The sequence below is a fragment of the Oncorhynchus masou genome, chromosome 29 (assembly GCF_036934945.1).
Source record: "Oncorhynchus masou masou isolate Uvic2021 chromosome 29, UVic_Omas_1.1, whole genome shotgun sequence".
In the NCBI taxonomy this organism is placed as follows: Eukaryota; Metazoa; Chordata; class Actinopteri; order Salmoniformes; family Salmonidae; genus Oncorhynchus; species Oncorhynchus masou.
Window position 1 is genome coordinate 27,168,100 of NC_088240.1, and position 18,766 is coordinate 27,186,865.

General features: G+C 43.9%; 1 protein-coding gene across 2 annotated transcripts in view; it reads right to left on the minus strand.

The window, feature by feature from the left end:
- Positions 1-204: 204 nt before the first annotated feature.
- LOC135519282 (receptor tyrosine-protein kinase erbB-4-like) overlaps positions 205-18,766 on the minus strand; it is a 540,414-nt gene continuing 521,852 nt past the window's right edge. For both annotated transcript variants that reach the window (XM_064944424.1, XM_064944423.1), the window contains exons 22-29: positions 18,170-18,245; positions 17,893-18,039; positions 17,075-17,172; positions 16,703-16,873; positions 10,096-10,342; positions 9,808-9,942; positions 9,078-9,166; positions 205-8,815 (exon numbers count right to left, since the gene is read on the minus strand). In XM_064944424.1, the coding sequence (XP_064800496.1) occupies positions 8,138-8,815; positions 9,078-9,166; positions 9,808-9,942; positions 10,096-10,342; positions 16,703-16,873; positions 17,075-17,172; positions 17,893-18,039; positions 18,170-18,245 (1,641 nt within the window). In that variant the 3' untranslated portion in view covers positions 205-8,137. The remainder of the gene's footprint in view (positions 8,816-9,077; positions 9,167-9,807; positions 9,943-10,095; positions 10,343-16,702; positions 16,874-17,074; positions 17,173-17,892; positions 18,040-18,169; positions 18,246-18,766) is intronic.

An 18,766-nucleotide genomic window follows, 5' to 3' on the forward strand; every position in this document is an offset into this window, starting at 1 on the left:
CCCAACGAGATGGGCTCATATGCAAAGCAAAGAGCTGACATTTGAATGCCAGACGGATGGTTTCCTGTCGAGTTTGAGCAGAAGTTAAAGAGTCACACACAGGCATGCACGCTCATGCACAGAAATAACCACCCACGTGCATACCAGAAGACACACCAAAGTCATGACACCAACAAATTAAAAGTACAGAACATGTAATTTAAATATTGTATTGATCTTTATTCATATTAAATTAAAAATATATTTTTGACAGATTCATGTAACAAAACTGCGGGAAAAGTATTTAAATGTTATAGCCTTGGGAATGGTAAAACGTTCAGTTGGAAGCAGCGCTGAAGTGGATTCAGACAATAACATCCTGTAAAGCAAAGGGATGGAAAGAGAGTAGAGCTCTCCTCCATGGAACCTCAGCCAAACATCAGAGGCTCTGCTGCTACAGCTCTGTCTGATGCCTGACCCAGGACTAGGACCAGGACTAGGAACAGGTCTATGACCAGCTCCAGGACTAGGACCAGGACCTGGAACAGGTCTCAGACCAGCTCCAGGACTAGGACCAGGACTAGGAACAGGACTAGGACCAGCTCCAGGACTAGGACCAGGACCTGGAACAGGTCTATGACCAGCTCCAGGACTAGGACCAGGACCTGGAACAGGTCTATGACCAGCTCCAGGACTAGGACCAGGACTAGGAACAGGTCTATGACCAGCTCCAGGACTAGGACCAGGACCTGGAACAGGTCTATGACCAGCTCCAGGACTAGGACCAGGACCTGGAACAGGTCTCAGACCAGCTCCAGGACTAGGACCAGGACTAGGAACAGGACTAGGACCAGCTCCAGGACTAGGACCAGGACCTGGAACAGGTCTATGACCAGCTCCAGGACTAGGACCAGGACCTGGAACAGGTCTATGACCAGCTCCAGGACTAGGACCAGGACCTGGAACAGGTCTCAGACCAGCTCCAGGACTAGGACCAGGACCTGGAACAGGTCTATGACCAGCTCCAGGACTAGGACCAGGACTAGGAACAGGTCTATGACCAGCTCCAGGACTAGGACCAGGACCTGGAACAGGTCTATGACCAGCTCCAGGACTAGGACCAGGACTAGGAACAGGTCTCAGACCAGCTCCAGGACTAGGACCAGGACTAGGAACAGGTCTCAGACCAGCTCCAGGACCAGGACTAGGACCAGGACCAGGTCTAGGACCAGCTCCAGGACTAGGACCAGGACCTGGAACAGGTCTCAGACCAGCTCCAGGACTAGGACCAGGACTAGGAACAGGTCTAGGACCATCTCCAGGACCAGGACTAGGGCCAGGACCAGGACCAGGACTAGGGCCAGGACCAGGACTAGGGCCAGGACTAGATCCAGGATGAAGACCAGGACCAGGACTAGGACCAGGACTTGGACCAGGAACAGGACTAGGGCCAGGAACAGGTCTAGGACCAGCTCCAGAACTAAGACCAGGACCAGGACTAGTACTTGGACCAGGACTAAGACCAGTACTTGGACCAGGACTAGGGCCAGGAACAGGTCTAAGACCAGGGCTAGACATTATAGACTACAGTCAGATAAATCCCAATCAACCAATCAATGAAATCATGAAGAACCAATTCAATAAACCAAACCAATATCCATAGACCAACAGACTAATATGTCAATTTAAATCTACAATATAATCCAGGCAAAAAGCTATTTGGTTTACCCAATTCCACCATCAGAGAGCAGGGGTCAGGGGTCTGACTGGAGATACGAGGGATACCAGTCAATCTAGCATCATGTGGCTGCCCAAGAAGAGCAAAGGCTATATGTGTTTGTTAAATTGTGTCTGTGGGTACAGTATGTACGCATTATCCAAGGCCCATAGTGCTTCCTCAGACCACAGATAGGAATGAAATACATATTGATTATGAATACCGGTTAAATTGATACGAAATGATGTTGAGAGAGAGATATACAGTAGATGCAGGATAGAGAAGTATTCATCAGTAATACAACAGAGCCTCAATCTCTCCAATGGTTGGGTGGTTTCTGTACAAAATCAAAAAATGGCTATAGGGGGAGGAGAGGAGACTGAAATATACACCCAAAATAAGGAAAAGGCACCTCTACCCTGTGAGCAAGAGGTTTTTAACCACAAAGTCCACCAAGTTGTTCTAAATACAGCTACGAGGGAAACAGCGGGGACTAGAAAAACTGCAAGCTTTTTAAAATCAGAATTCACTGGTTAAATTACATATATATATATACAGAAATAAAAACCAAGAAGAAAACTGATCACACACAATAATATTCAACAAAAAGCAGTAATATGACAGAATTAAAAGAGAAACCAAAAACATCATGGCAGCCCAAAAAGTATTGTTTCCCTCTATTTACAAATGCACCTGGCCAATACTTCCACTATCTATAAAAATACTATTCACATTTTATCGGTTGAAGAGCGGTATTAAAATGATCAAGAACAGCCATTCAGTATAATGCCTGTGTGTCATAAAAAGAAATTCCCTCCCATATATTAGTTACCAGCAAATCAACATGTATTGTAAACTGTGCTTACTCTACAACTACTGTCTTTTCCTGTCATTTTAAAGGAAGGAATACGCAATAGTACCACTGTAAAATGAGCTGTGTGGTACAAAAGTACAGTGTTTTTGTGTGTTATAGTATATGATGAATTGTATGAATATTGTGTTAGTTAACTGGTATGCATCAATAAGTTCTGAGATGCACTGAGTGCAGCCTCTCATACAGTATTTAGTTGTACATGTAGGGATTTAAATCCTATCTATGTGCAAAGGAATACTTCAGCCCATGGGGAAACAGGCAAGGCTTATTGGAACAAACTGTACATATTAATACCATAATAATTACAAAAATGTCCTTTAGAAATTAATTTCGCACTGTAAGAAATTACAGGAATACCGTCCATCATGTACTTTAGGGATTTACTCCAGGTTGTAGATCCAGGAGGGAGTAACATTGAGATACAACAGTGTGAAAGAGGCCTTCACCGAAATGTCTGTGCCCTTTCTCATAGCAACAGAGTCAAAGAAACAACAATCTATTGCCATTATGAACCCCCCATTGAGATACACTAAGAAACATCACCATTAACACAATTTACAATACTCTTAAAGATGTCATGGTTACATCCATTTGGACTATTATACCCCAAAACCGTAAATACAGTAGTAGCTGAATCAAATAAATGTGACCGTTTCAACATTGCTGATTAAAATGAGTGTGCACAATCAGTGTTGAGATGAAACAAGAGGGAATATTTGTGCTCCTTTTGTTCCTAAAGGATTTTGCTAAAACAACCCGAAGACATAATGCATTAAAGTGTTATGATTCTACAACTCTCACTTCTGAAACTCCTCGCCGGTCGCTTCTTCAAGATAATTTTGGTCGTCTTCAAGTTGCTCCTCATTAACTGCTTTATGGTAGTCCGCTTGTAAATACACACCACTCAACGTCAACAGTGCTTTCGCTACATACATTTCTTTAGTCATCTTTTTGAGATAAAGTAAAACTCCAGTCTCTTCCTCTAGCTTCCAGCACTGCATCCAAACGCTGCTTCTCAGACAACCTATTGTAACACTGATGTATTGATCTCCTAACATCTGTGGAATGCTAATATCTCTGCCTCTTACCCTGCTTAGGATGGAAACTATTGCCCTGTCTACCAGTATTTATCTCCGCCATGTTGCTTGGAGATGTTGGGTGATATGATTTCCCCGCAGAACAGAGCAGCTTTAGAGGACAAGGAGAGCTATCAGCACACTGCTAGGTAAAAGACCCTTGTGATGGGTTTCAAATAAGGGTTTACCTTAAGGGATTGTTTCTCATTAGCTTCAGTATTTAATACACAGGGCACTGGTGTTGTATTCTCCTGTAGACTGGCTTTAATTGACCAGTAAGGTCCATCACGAGTCCTCTTAACATCACTCTCATAGGCTGTCATTGCACCAATATCCCCATGTTCATAGTCTGGGATAAAACGTGCCCAGATAAACTCCCCAGATAAAGCATAGATTCCACTCTACTGTTATACACTTATTTTACACAAGGACAATATATACAGTTATAGTAAATGTTAGCTCTCAAATGAATCATCTTAAATCAGAGGACAAATTCAATTTTAACCTCCAAAATGAGAAGGAACAAACAAACAGTACCTTGGTATCTGACACAGCCACAGTATTTATGTCCATGTAACACATTAACGTTCTGTCAGAGAGCGAGGTCTACAGGTCCGGTTGAGTCAGTAGACACTAGTGATCTCACACACAGTGTTAACCTCAGGTAGAGTTGCCAAAGAGAAGCCTTAGCCATCTAAACAGGCCTAATATCCTCACATGGTTCTTCCACTGTAGCTTAGTTCACAAGGACCATAAGCTCTGCAGTGATTCTACCACTGTAGGTTTGTAGACAGGGACTAGACTCTGTAGTGATTCTACCACTGTAGGTTTGTAGACAGGCACTAGACTCTGTAGTGATTCTACCACTGTAGGTTTGTAGACAGGCACTAGACTCTGTAGTGATTCTACCACTATAGGTTTGTAGACAGGGACTAGACTCTGTAGTGATTCTACCACTGTAGGTTTGTAGACAGGCACTAGACTCTGTAGTGATTCTACCACTGTAGGTTTGTAGACAGGGACTAGACTCTGTAGTGATTCTACCACTGTAGGTTTGTAGACAGGCACTAGACTCTGTAGTGATTCTACCACTGTAGGTTTGTAGACAGGGACTAGACTCTGTAGTGCGTTGTGATCAGCTATCTAAACAGACCTTATATCCTCCTGTGGTTATCCCAATGGAGCTTTGTCCGCGAGGACTATAAACTCTTTAGCGACGCTACCAAAGTAGCTTTGTCTACAAGGACCACTTTCATGATTCTACCAATTAGATGGATCTTAATTGGCATGTCATTCTTTTTCATAAAGGAGGAGAACTGGAGATAAACACATCATCCAGGAAACATCTGTGTTTGGCTAAACTAAGCAAAATTTAACACAATGCCTCTCCAAAAACTCCCGGACATTTCATTCTATTTTCATTGGAGTGGAGAGCCTTCTAGTTCTCCTGTCAGTGCTTATAGACCGTTACTACTATCCTTGTTCTCTTCTTCCACCACGACCATCGTTTACTTCTGCTAGTCTTCATTAAAGTGCTGCATCGTACAAACTGAAGCCACAATGAGAAAAATAACAGTGAAATGGGGTAGGTTGCCTGCCTTTTCTATAGCTGCGATGCAACAGATAATACATCATTCAATTTAAATGTATTGAGAACCTGATGTTCCTCTGTCTGGGGAAACAATGGAGAGGTTTGTCTGTGCCAAAATGGTTAATAAGTCCTATCAAAACTCAAAAAGGCCCAAATCTAAATATTTATTTTGTCTAGACAGTATTTCCCCTCTACTAGCAGCAAAAACAAAAATCATCTGGCAGTATTCTGTGGGACACATGGACCTGGCCTTCCATAGATATGTCGTCTGTCTACCTGTACTGTCATTATTGTCAAACATGAATAGAAAAGTGTTCAATGTCCTTGATCTGCTGTAGCTCCTGCATTTTCTTCATGAAAATGTCATTGTGGAGGAAGGAAATCTCTCCAAATGTTTTGGCACAGTTTCATTTCCCATCTTGATTGCAAATTGTTGGAGAGGGATGCCCCTAGAAGGAGGAGAGACATTTTGGGGTAGATGTCCCTGTACTGTACGTAGAAGGGGGAGAGACATTTTGGGGTGGATGCCCCTGTACTGTACGTAGAAGGGGGAGAGACATTTTGGGGTTGAGCAAAAGTCTTAGTTTTAGGGACCAATTTGATGTTGTTCTAGTTGCAATACTATTCTTCATGGCATGACATAATTAGAGTATTTCAACTGTCCAAATCTGATGCCATCCATCCCCAATTTCCCCCCAAAATTAATATATTATTCCACAGAACATATCCAACAATGATGAGTCTGCTTGGCGTGTACTAGGTTTATTTCCTGTGTATTTCCATGTGTCCATGTGTTCACTCCTCACTGGCCATGGCCGCCCCAAGACCAGATCAGGTTCTCAGGCTTCTCCTCTCCAGTTTGACCAGAACTCTCAATGACTCTCCTCCATGGTTGTGTCCACCACATCAGGGCTTAGTTATCCTCCTTTATTCCCAGGACCAGACCCAAGACCAGACCAAGTTTTTAGACCTCTCTTATCCCAGACAGACTGGTGTCTGCTGCCCGCCACTATCCAGGCCCCAGAATTCTCCAGTCCTCCACACACGTGGGTCACGTTCACACCGTAACAAAACATTTTGCAATGTCCAGGTAGTCCCTCCCTGTTTCTGTCCGTTGTCTTCCATTTGGTGCCAAATGAACATGACCCTGCCATCTATTTCTCTTTCTCCTCCAACTGTCTATCTATCCAGTCCAGTTCAAACTTCAGTCCCCATCACCTCATCAGTCCTGTCTCCTGAGGTCTTTGTCACCAGCTCTGCCAGGGTTTATCAGTTAAAAAATACTGTAACACACAGCAGTTTCCGGTCTATATTCTATGACAGCATCGATCCCGATCCAGATTTGTTTGCCTCAGAAGTCATGTGGGTTAGAAGCTATAACAGCATGGCTGGTTGGTTGAGATCCTCTCCTTACTGATAAGCCCATTCCCTCGTAAATCCTGGGCTGTGGCCTGATGTATTTCAGTGTGTTCAACGTAGACCATTCCAGCTTTACATACAGTATAACACTGCCATTTACTTGCTGTGACTTTGTCTTCTCATGCCGGCTGGTCTCCACTGCTTTAGAGCCCAAGGTCAACGGAGCTCCTGGTCCAAAACGGAATGCACACGACGCTAACGCTATCTCTCTGTGTGTGTGTGTATGTGTTTGTGACTATATCATACATGTACAGGGTTATTGATGTGTCAAGGTAGGGAGCACATCTTCCTTCTTTGCAAGATACAAATGAACATGTTATAGAGGATATGAGCTGTGCTGTACAATCCATGATTGAATTGCATTATGTATTCAGAGGGGTTTAAACCATGTCAACCAGCCAGTCAGTCCAGTCCAGCCAGCCAGCCAGTCAGTCCAGTCAGCGGACATGAATTCATACTCCACATTTTGAGACAGATGAATGGCGTGGCTGGGGCTTGGCAGACAGTGATGGAACAGCAGTGAATAAACAGATGTATACATTTCCTCTTATATGAACCTGCTGTCCTGCCCACCAACAGCTCTCATGACATTACTGTACGTGTTGTTGGTGGATTGCTACAAATGAAACCAGTTGGAACATGTGGTGCTCCAAGTGTAGTGTTGTGTATAAACGGGGAATTACTGGTTGGTTCTTACTAATAAAATAGTGTAGGTAAGATAATGAGCAAACAATGGTCTTGTAATGGGTTTTTCTGGGGGAGGGTGTCATTGTCTGTCAGTAGTCATTACATGTCACTGTTCCTTTAGCGTTCTGCTGTTGTTATAGTTGTTGTTGATGTTGTTGGTGAAGCTGGAGTCTAAAGGAGTATAAAGTCGGAGTCAGGAAGAGGACAAAGTCACATGAGAGAGAGGTCCACCGTTTCCCAGGAGTGGGTGGCGCCTGTTTGTGTGATCAACACTGAAGAGGCGGAGCTGAGGGAGAGTAGTGGGTGTGGTAGAGGAGTAATTTAGGTTGGCTAAGAGGGGCTGAGTGGAAGGGGAGGCTAGCAATGTGCTCATTAGTCCTGGGTTCAGTAGTATGTATATGTATAATGTTACTGTAATCCAGTATAAATCAGATAGATACAGACAGAGAGGTGCTCATCAGTCCTGGGTTCATGGGTGGTAGGAGGCTCTCAGCATTGTGTATATTACAATAATATTACTGTGATATTAGACAATCAGACAGACAGATATAGATGTGTCAGTCCAGTGCTTGATGCATTGATACGTAAATACTGCGTGACTGAGAGTGAGAGGGACTGTCCACTCCTCCTCCTTCCCGTTTTCACTTCTCCCTCCTCCTCCCTCTCACACTCAGTCCTCTCTCCTCCTCCCATCCTCCCACGATCTTGCCCTTCTTCCTCCGTCCTTCCCCCTCACTCCTCCTCCTCCCCTTGTCTTCCTCCTCTTCTCACCCAGTCCTCCTCACTATTCCACGTTACACCACAGTGTTCCTCTGTCTGTAGGGCGGGGGCGGTAGCACGGTCCCGGGTTTCAGGGCGAACTCCGTCAGGTACTCCTGGTTCTCGGCCACGGCGGGCCGGATGCGTCCGTTCTGCCTGTAGAAGAAGCGCGTGCTGCAGTCCTGCAGGTACTCCGGGTTGTGCAGGGTGGCTTTGGGAGGGAGGCTATGCTGCCAGTACTCTGGATTGTCAAACGTCTTGTTCTTGTCTTGTCTGGTCTTCTTGTCCACCATGATGGTGCCTGTGAGACCGGGGTGGAGGGTGTACCCGGGGTGGGAAGGGTGACCTGGGTGCAGGATGTGCCCTGGGTGAGGGCCGGCTGCGCCGAGCCCCGGAGGTGCAGCGTATCCCGGTTGTGCGGAGACAGCGTGGGCGTTGGCTGCCTGGATGCTGTGGGAGGGGTTCCCTGGCTGGGTGGTACCTGATTGGCCAGCAGTGACGCCAGTGGTGCCTGGTTGGCTGGTAAGGGTGGCGAGGATAGGGTTGTGTCCCCCAGGGACCCCGTTCTTTTTCAGGGTATAATCGGTGTAGTCTCCCTCTCCTGGCCCTGGTCCTCCGGGGTTGTGGAAGGTGTTGAGGTAGAGGGGCTCGTTGACGTATTCGTCATCCACTCTGGGGCCGGAGCCGGCCTGCTGGGGACCTATGGGGGCCACCTGTCAAGTCAAAGTTTAGTTAAAGTGCATTCAAATAGCTAGATAGTAATAACATGGACTATCTTAAAACACTTCTATGTGTTTGGGTAGTAGATATCATAAAACAACGACTTAGACTTGTTAGGAATAACATGAGGTCACTACACTCAACACATCAAAGTAGAAAAAAAGGGGGGCAATGTCGACAACAGTAGAAAACTGAATACAAATTTAGGTGCAAATAGTCCATAAGTAATAGTCCAAATAGTCCTAAAAAGTCCACCTGGTAGGGGTTACAGCTGTCCAGGGTCAGGGTGTCTCCGTTCCTCCGGCGCGTCACGAACGGGTTCTCCTCCACAGGGTTGAGATAGTCTGTTAGAGGGTGGGAAAGAACGAGAGACAGAGGGGAAGGAGAGAAAGAAAGAAAGAGAGAGAGAAAGAAAGAAAGAGGTTAGAGGCTTTCAGGATGAACAGAAGGTTTGGTATATTTTGATCCCACTGATCTTTTCACTAGTCTGCCCTCAGCCTCTGACATGCCTCTATGTGTGCGAATGTGTGTGTGTACGATAGTGTACGTGTGCATGTACATATGTGCGTGTGTGAGTGTGTACGTGTGTGTGATGTGTTGTGCTCTAGGCCTTCGTCTTTACAGCTCTCTGGATCAAAGGCTGTGGAAGAGGAGGAGATGATGAAACCTGGTTCTGACATCACTAGCTACACTACAGAACAGTACACCCCCCTGGTAACAGATGAGGCAAAGGATCATTTCAAAGGATCAGAAGAGGAGTCTTTCACCTATTTTCCCTTTTCTGAACTTTTATCTTCTTTCTGACTGGAACAATTAATGCAAAGTTTCCGAACCAGAAGTTCAAAAATACAACAAAAACCAAAGTGTGTTGCTATGGATAAAAGCTTTTTCAAAGCAGACAAGACATCACAAACAGTTAAGAAGTGCTTCCTGTTGTACATGACATTACCTGAGGAAAACACTGAATAGTGAAGATATGTTGTACCTGAGGAGGCCTTCTCCCTCATGGCAGTCAGGTATCCATCCTGGTCTGTGTCTCCTCTAGCTCCTCTCTCCACCAGCATGATGGTGGGGTCTGCACTGTAGCGCTGTCCACTGCTGTCCTCCCCTGGACCTGAGGCTAAATAACAATAATGCAATTAATTTCTATAGCGCTTTTCATTACAGAGGAATCTCAACGCAACGATCTGCGTAGGCAAAATAACACAAACAAACAAGACAAAATATATGGAAGAATCAAGGAAGTTAAAATAACTGCTAAAAGAGGTGTCACCTGGGGCTCCGCCTTGTCCTGGAGGTCCCGCGGGCCGGGGTGAGGCCTGTTTCCTCAGGGTGCCGTTACAGCGCTGGTCCTCGAAACGTTTATCCTCTTGGCCGCTGCCGCCTTGCCCCCCTACAGACTGGTCCCCTGGGGGCCTGCACCCTGGGACTGCAGACAGGGACAGCACCCGTGGGATGGTCCCCATGATACCCAACATGTCTTCCATGCCGAAACTAGGGTCTTGGTACAAAAACTGGTTCTGTAGAAAGAGACACAAGAAGAGAGAGAGGAGACAGAAGAGAGAGGTTTTCATATACAGTATAGAAACACCGCTGTGGTATATTTAACGCCTGGTACACAAACTGGTTCCGTAGAGAGAGACACAAGAAGAGAGAGAGAGAGGAGACAAAAGAGAGAGGTTTTCATATACAGTATAGAAACACCGCTGTGGTATAGGTAACGCCAAGTACACAAACTGGTTCCGTAGAGAGAGACACAAGAAGAGAGAGAGAGAGGAGACAAAAGAGAGAGGTTTTCATATACAGTATACACCGCAGTGGTATAGGTAACGCCAAGTACACAAACTGGTTCCGTAGAGAGAGACACAAGAAGAGAGAGAGAGGAGACAAAAGAGAGAGGTTTTCATATACAGTATACAAACACTGCAGTGGTATAGGTAACGCCTGGTACACAAACTGGTTCCGTAGAGAGAGACACACAGGGACAAATAAGTTTAATACAGACTCCTGTGTGTTGGTACTTGGTTTAAGGGAGTGTTCAAGAGTATTCGTTTAAGGGAGAAGAGAGACCCCTCTGTGAACTTTCTCGTCCCTCCTCCCCCATTCTCTCTCCTACCCTCTCTTCCGTCAATCTCCCCCCATCCTTCCCCCTCCTGTGGATGAGTGGTCTCTGCCCTCCATCACCCTCCTTCCCCACCTGATCTCTCAGTCTCAGCGGTGGTCTGCATGTGTGTAGTCAGCACTCACTGAGGAAAACAGACTCTCTCTCTCACGCTGTGTACCCTCAACCCTAAACACTTCTCCTCTATGTAGCCTACCTGCCACTTATGAAGCATAGTACAAATAAATGAGGTGATTAGTTCAAAAAGACACATGAACATAGAACATATGTGTAAATATATTTTAAACTATATTTTACCGAGCTGTCAATCACAATTTGAAATGTTCCCAAGCCACAGCCCCAGCCAGGCCTCCAACTGACAGAGCAGCCCTTACAATTTTGAGAAGGAAAAGAGCAACTGTCACCACCAAAAAGCTTTCTCGTGGATAATGGCATTGTCTTTGATTATACATTCATAACATTGGTTTAAAATATGTTTTTAACCTGGTGGGTGACAGAGGAAGATCATTTATTCAACTGCAAGCAAGAGATTTAATCAAGATTACTAACATAGCTAGCTACCTACCTAGCTAGCTAGCTCCTTTTTTTTTAGCTTGCCACCAATGTGCAGTGTGATTTACCAAGGTAAAAATTGTTTTGAAAATTAAAGTTGAGTAGAGTTCAGTGGAGTTAATGTCATGTATGTATAATACTTTAATTGCCAAAGCTATTGTTAAATGTTCTTGGCTAGCCAATCAATGTGTTGCTTGCTTGCTAATTTAGCAAGCTTTAGTGACCCGGGTGTCTGATAGAATTGGCTAGCTTGAATTGGGAGCCTCAGCTGCCTATGGACAGACTCCTGCCAATGTAAGTAGTATTTTGTATCACTTAGCTAACTAGTCCTCAATGAAGTTAAAATGTGTTCATGAACATTAAACCATTTATTTATTCTTCATCTTGTGTGGAATTGTTTCACTGAGTTTCTGTCTCTGCATTATCTATCGACAGGTGAGTCTGCAATGGACCCTGGAGGTGAAGGAATCTGCATTGTAAGTATCAATTTGATGTTCATGAACGCTAACCCCTAATTCTTCATCTTGTGTGGAATGTTTTCACTGACTCTGTTTCTGCATTATACACAGGTTAACTGTCAACTTGTGAGTCTGAAAATGGACACTGCAGGTGAAGGAAGCTGCATTGTAAGGATAACTTTGATATTCCAAGGCAAAATACATATGTTAAGTGCACATAAATTGTAGGTCATTTGTACATTATATTTTGTGTTTCAGATGCGACCTTCCAGTGACTCCCATGCCACAATTCAACAATGGACCAAGTTATTTGAGCAAAAAAAACAAGATTATTGAAAGCACTCTTTAAGTTGTCAGTTATGAGTCATTCATTCAAACTTTTCAAAGTATACCACAGCATGCTATTATGATTTTGTGCTGAACTTTGTCAGGTCAAATGCAACATTTTCCATTCATTAAAATACATGCCAACATATATCAACATTTTATGAAATATATTTTGTAATATATTTTACTAGCTACCACAGCATGCTGTCAAATTTGACCAAATGTAACTATTTGATCAAGAAGTAGAGTGATGGAGTGCTGCATCAGATGACCTGTCCTCCACCATCACCCGACCTCAACCCAATTGAGATGGTTTGGCACGAGTTGGACCGCAGAGTGAAGGGAAAGCAGCCAACTTTTACTCAGCACATGTGGGATCTCCTTCTAGACTGTTGGAAAACCATTCCAGGTGAAGCTAGTTGAGATAATGCCAAGAGTGTGCAAAGCTGTCATCAAGGCAAAGGGTGGCTACTTTGAAGAATTTCAAATATATTTGTTTAACACTTTTTCGATTACTACATGATTAAATATGTGCTATTTCATAGTTTTGATGTATTCACTACTTCCTACAATGTAGAAAATAGTAAAAAATAAAGAAAAACCCTAGAATGAGTAGGTGTGTCCAAACTTTTGACTGGTACTGTAAATATTTTTTTTTACATACATATATACATATAAAATGTAAACATATATATATATATACATAAGTATTCAGACCCTTTACTCAGTACTTTGTTGAAGCACTTTTGGTAGCGATTACAGCCTCAAGTCTTCTTGGGTATGACGTTACAAGCTTGGCACACATGTATTTGTGGAGTTTCTCCCATTCTTCTCTGCAGATCCTCTCAAGAGGTTGTCAGGTTGGATGGGGAGTGTCGCTGCACAGCTATTTTCGGGAGAGATGTTCGATAGGGTTCAAGTCTGGACACTGGCTGGGCCACTCAAGGACATTCAGAGACTTGTCCCGAAACCCCTCCTGCATTGTCTTGGCTGTGTGCTTAGGGTCATTGTCCTTTTGGAAGGTGAACCTTCGCCCCAGTCTGAGGTCATGAGCACTCTGGAGCATGTTTTCCTCAAGGATCTCTCTGTACTTTGCTCTGTTCATCTTTCCCTCAATCCTGGCTAGTTTCCGAGTCCCTGCAGCTGAAAAACATCCCCACAGCATGATGCTGCCACCACCATGCTTCACCGTAGGGATGGTGCCTGGTTTCCTCCAGATGTGATGCTTGGCATTCAGGCCAAAGATTTCAACCTTGGTTTCATCAGACCAGATACTCTTGTTTCTCATGGTCTGAGTCCTGTATGTGCCTTTTGGCAAACTCCAAGCTTGATGTCATGTACCTTTTACTGAGGAGTGGCTTCTGTCTGGCCACTTTACCATAAAAGCCTGATTGGTGGAGTGCATGCAGAGATGGTTGTCCTTCCTTGTCCTATGGTTTCCTCCATCTCCACATAGGAACACTGGAGCTCTTTCAGAGTGGCCATGACGTTCTTGGTCACCTCCCTGACCAAAGCCCTTCTCCCCCGATTGATCAGTTTGGCTGGGCGGCCAGCTCTAGGAAGAGTCTTGGTGGTTCCAAACTTCTTACATTTAAGAATGATGGAAGCCACTGTGTTCTTGGGGACTTTCAATGCTGCAGACATTTTTTTAGTACCCTTCCCCAGATCTGTGCCTCGACACAATCATGTCTCGGCGCTCGACAGAGAATTCCTTCGACCCCATGGCTTGGATTTTGCTCTGACACTCACTGTCAACTGTGGGACCTTATATAAACAGGCGTATGTCTGTATGTCAATCAATTGTATTTACCACGGGCGGACTCCAATCAATCTGTAGAAACATCTCAAGGATGATCAATGGAAACAGGATGCACCTGAGCTTAATTTGCGAGTCTCATAGCAAAGGTCTGAATACTGCTAATTGTCAGTGTAGGGTATTGTGTGTAGTTTGATGAGGAACATTTAAAAATATATACATTTTAGAACAAGGCTGTAACGTAACAAAATGTGGAAAAAGGGAAGGGGTCTGAATACTTTCTGAATATGGTTATCTGTAATTTACATATAAGATCATACATGTACATGTACATATTATTTCCTCCTCCTCCTCCTCTCATCACCTCCTCTAATTTTCCTTTCTTCCTCGTCTCACGAGAACAGACACCAGAACTCACGCTGTGTACCCTGCAGCCAATAACTACTCCTCCTTTGACAACTCCTCACATCATCTCCTCCTTCCTCATCTTTTCTATCCCCCATATCAACACACTAAATACTGTAGCTCTTGGTTTTAAGTAGCCCTAGAGCATACAATGGCAAGAAAAATGATGTGAACCCTTTGGAAATACCTGGATTTCTGCATAAATTGGTCATAAAGTTTGATCTGATCTTCATCTAGGTCACAACAATAGACAGTCTACATAAACTAACAACACAAACAATTATACGTTTTCATGTCTTAATGAACACACTGTGTAAACATTCACAGTGCAGGGTGGAAATAGTATGTGAACCCTTGGATTTAATAACTGGTTGACCCTCCCTTGGCAGCAATAACCTGAACCAAATGTTTTCTGTAGTTGCGGATCAGACCTGCACAATGGTCAGAAGGAATTTTGGACCATTCCTCTTTACAAAATTGTTACAGTTCAGCAATATTCTTGGGATGTCTGGTGTGAACTGCTCTCTTGACATCATGCCACAGCATCTCAATCGGGTTGAGGTCAAGACTCTCGACTGGGCCGCTCCAGAAGGCCTATTTTCTTCTGTTGTTGATTTACTTCTTTGTTTTGGGTCGTTGTCCTGTTGTATCATCCAACTTCTGTTGAGCTTCAATTGGTGGACAGATAGCCTAACATTCTCCTGCAAATGTCTTGATAAACTTGGGAATACATTTTTCCGTCAAGCAGCAGAGCAGCACCAAACCATGATGCTCCCTCCACCATACTTTACAGTTGGGATGAGGTTTTGATGTTGTGTTGTGTGTTCCTTCCAAACAACTCAACTGTAGTTTCATTTGTTTTGCTGTGGAACATGGAACAACATCCAGGTGCACTTTTGCAAACTTCAGCAATGTTTTTTTGGACAGCAGTGGCTTCTTCTGCGGTGTCCTCCCATGAACACAATTCTTGTTTAGTGTTTTACGTATCGTAGACTCGTCAACAGAGATGTTAGCATGTTCCAGAGATTTCTGTAAGTCTTTAGCTGACACTCTAGGATTCTTCTTAACTCATTGAGCATTCTGCGCTGTGCTCTAGCAGTCATCTTTACAGGACAGCCACTCCTAGGGAGAGTAGCAACAATGCAGAACTTTCTCCATTTATCTTCTGAGATCTCTTTTGTTTGAGGCATGGTTCACATCAGGCAATGCTTCTTGTGAATAGCCAACTCAGCATGGCAGCTCTAAACAACATCTCCAATCTCGTCTCATCGATTGGACTCCAGGTTAGCTGACTCCTGACTCCAATTAGCTTTTGGCGAAGTCATTAACCTAGGGGTTCACATACTTTTTCCAACCTACACTGTGAATGTTTAAATTATGTATTCAATATAGACAATACAAATACAATAATTTGAGTGTTAATATTTTAAGCACACTATTTTTGTCTATTGTTGAGATGTAGATGAAGATCAGAATTTGATGACCAATTTATGCAGAAATCCAGGTAATTTCAAAGGGTTCACATACTTTTTCTTGCCAAATCTGCCTATGTATGTACTGTATGTTGTGATAATTTACACTGCAGTTACAACCTGAGAAGTGAATTTCAGTGCCACAGATGAGTGAAACCCACATGGGAAATAAAACACAATATATTGAAACAGACATACATTAGAATAAATGCTTTTAAGATATAATTTAATGGAGTTTATCATGAAGGGGATCCGGGATAAATTATGGAGTTCTGTGAAAAGTTCAAATCATTTCAAAATGTATAGCTCAGTGTGCCCTTTGTCTACGGTTGAATAAGACTGGTATTTAAATATCAGAGAGCACTTTGTAGCCAGGCTTCTAGGGAAAGAAGAGGTTAGGGGAAAAACTAGCATGTTGAATAGAGTAGGATAGAATAGAAAATAATAGAATAGAATACAATAGAATAAGATAGAATATAATAAAAAATAATAGAATGCCCTCTGAGAGGGGCATTCTGTGTACAGGGATTCACCCTGTTAGAGTTGATGTGTGGGTAGGCCAGCAGAGATAAGATAAGAGAGGAGGAGAGGAGAGAGAAGAGGGGAGAGGAGAGACGTGGGGAGAGGAGAGGAGAAGAGGGGAGAAGAGAGAAGAAGAGGGGAGGAGAAGAGGGGAGAAGAGAGAAGAAGAGGGGAGAAGAAGAGGGGAGAGGAGAGACGTGGGGAGAGGAGAAGAGGGGAGAAGAGAGAAGAAGAGGGGAGAAGAAGAGGGGAGAGGAGAGCCTTACCCTGTTGGAGTCAACACGTGTCCTGGGTGTGTACGCCAGCGGTGGGATATTAAAGGCATGAGGAACCAGGTACTCCTCAGCATCCATCAGATCCTCCAGCTCCTCCTCATCCAGCAGGCTCTGGAAGAACTTACTGTCGTTGGGGCTGGGCAGCTTCATACGGTCATCACCCTGGAGGGGGAGGGAGAGAGAGAGAGACCAATTACTCCTCATACACTTAGAATGTCATTTATTTTGGTTTGCAAAACATATATCAACAAGATGTGCATTTGAATCCCAGATGACGACACAAACTGTCCTGGTCATTCACTCTACTCCCCAGGATAAGGAGGGGTGTTCGAGGGGAAGGTAAGGTACGGTAAGGTAACTCACCTGGATGACCAGATAACGCTGAGGGTCCCGGGCCATCCTACAGAACTCTGCAGCTAGCTCCTTGAACTTCGGCCTGCTGTCTGCATCTATCATCCAACCTGGAAAAGACACAGGGAGAGCTTTAGATATAGAGCCATGGATAAGGTATACTGAAGGAGGATGTCCCAGTGTGCTGGTTAAGCTGGGCTTCCGTATGTAGGTTACAGATCTTGCCATACTTTTGTGTTAGATTTTAATTATATGGTTGATTTTTAAAAAAGTTACATTTTCTGATTATCAAATGTCCTTTTCTCAAAACCTATCACCTGCACAGCCATGTTAGTGTGTTAGTCTGCCAAGTTCCACAGACACGCAACCAATACCGCACCAAAGTAATCACTTGTGTGTCCTCTGTGCTACTCTACCAGATTGAAAGAGTAAAGGAGAGGAAGAGAGAGAGAGACATGGTGACCTCCCCTAATCCTGTCCTTGCAGTCTGATTTAATGAGCAGGGGCATTGGGTACAGGATCATGGAGGAGGGTGACAGAGGCTGTTGGTCAGTCAGTGACACCCGAGGCCCAATGTGTGAGGGAGGGGCCACAGCCAGAGGAGAGAGAGGCCAGAGAAGCGGCACAGTACAGCCAGGAAACACCAGGGTAGTGCTCTCTGCATGGACAGGGTGTGTGCTGGACATGGGGGCATAGTGCTGTCTGGGACCCTACCCTATACTGCTGGGATCAGAGCAGCACGGTCATGTGGGAATGTGTGCGTGTGAGAGAGAAGAGAGAGAGAGAGAGAGAGAGAGAGAGAGAGAAAGAAGTTATACAGGGTATCTTACATTTGACCATGACCATGTATACATCTATGGTGCAGATGGGAGGTTGGGGAAGACGCTCTCCCTTCTCCAGCAGGTCTGGGATGTCCCGGGTCGGGATGCCATCATAGGGCTTCCCCCCAAATGTCATCAATTCCCAAATGGTCACCCCTGAGAAGAGGTGTAAAGTTATAATAGAATATAATAGATACAATTTGTAAGATTTCACCAGAGCATTCACATTACCGGATAAAAAAGACAGAATTAAGACACATTGATTGATGTGAGTGTCCAGTCTTACCGTAGCTCCAGACATCACTCTGGTGTGTAAACTTCCTGTAGTGGATACACTCCAAGGCCATCCACTTGATTGGCATCTGTAGTTATGAAGACAGATACAGTGGGTTCTGAAAATATTGACACGCTTGATAAAGATGAGCAATAATGACTATATAAAATAAATAATTAAAAAATATTGTGTGCTCACAAGAATTGGGAAATGATTTAATTTTATACTAATACAGTTGCTCAGAGAAATAAATGTTGTTTAACAAGTACTATTTTTATTTCCTCAAAAAGGTAGCGGTAAAAATGATTGACACCCCTAAACATTTTTATTTAAAGTAATCAAAACTGTTGTATTTGGTTGCATATTCCTAGCACGCAATGACTACATCAAGCTTGTGATTCTACAATCTTGTTGGATGCATTTTCAGTTAGTTTTGATTGTGTTTCAGATTATTTTGTGCCCAATATAAAGGAATGGTAAATATCCACAATAACTGCCTTATTGACGTAATACTTACAGGATATTAGCAAATGGCACACAAACAGTTTAGTGAAGGTTAAGTTGATGCCAAATGGATCACGTAAACACATATTGGGTGACTTTTAGTCC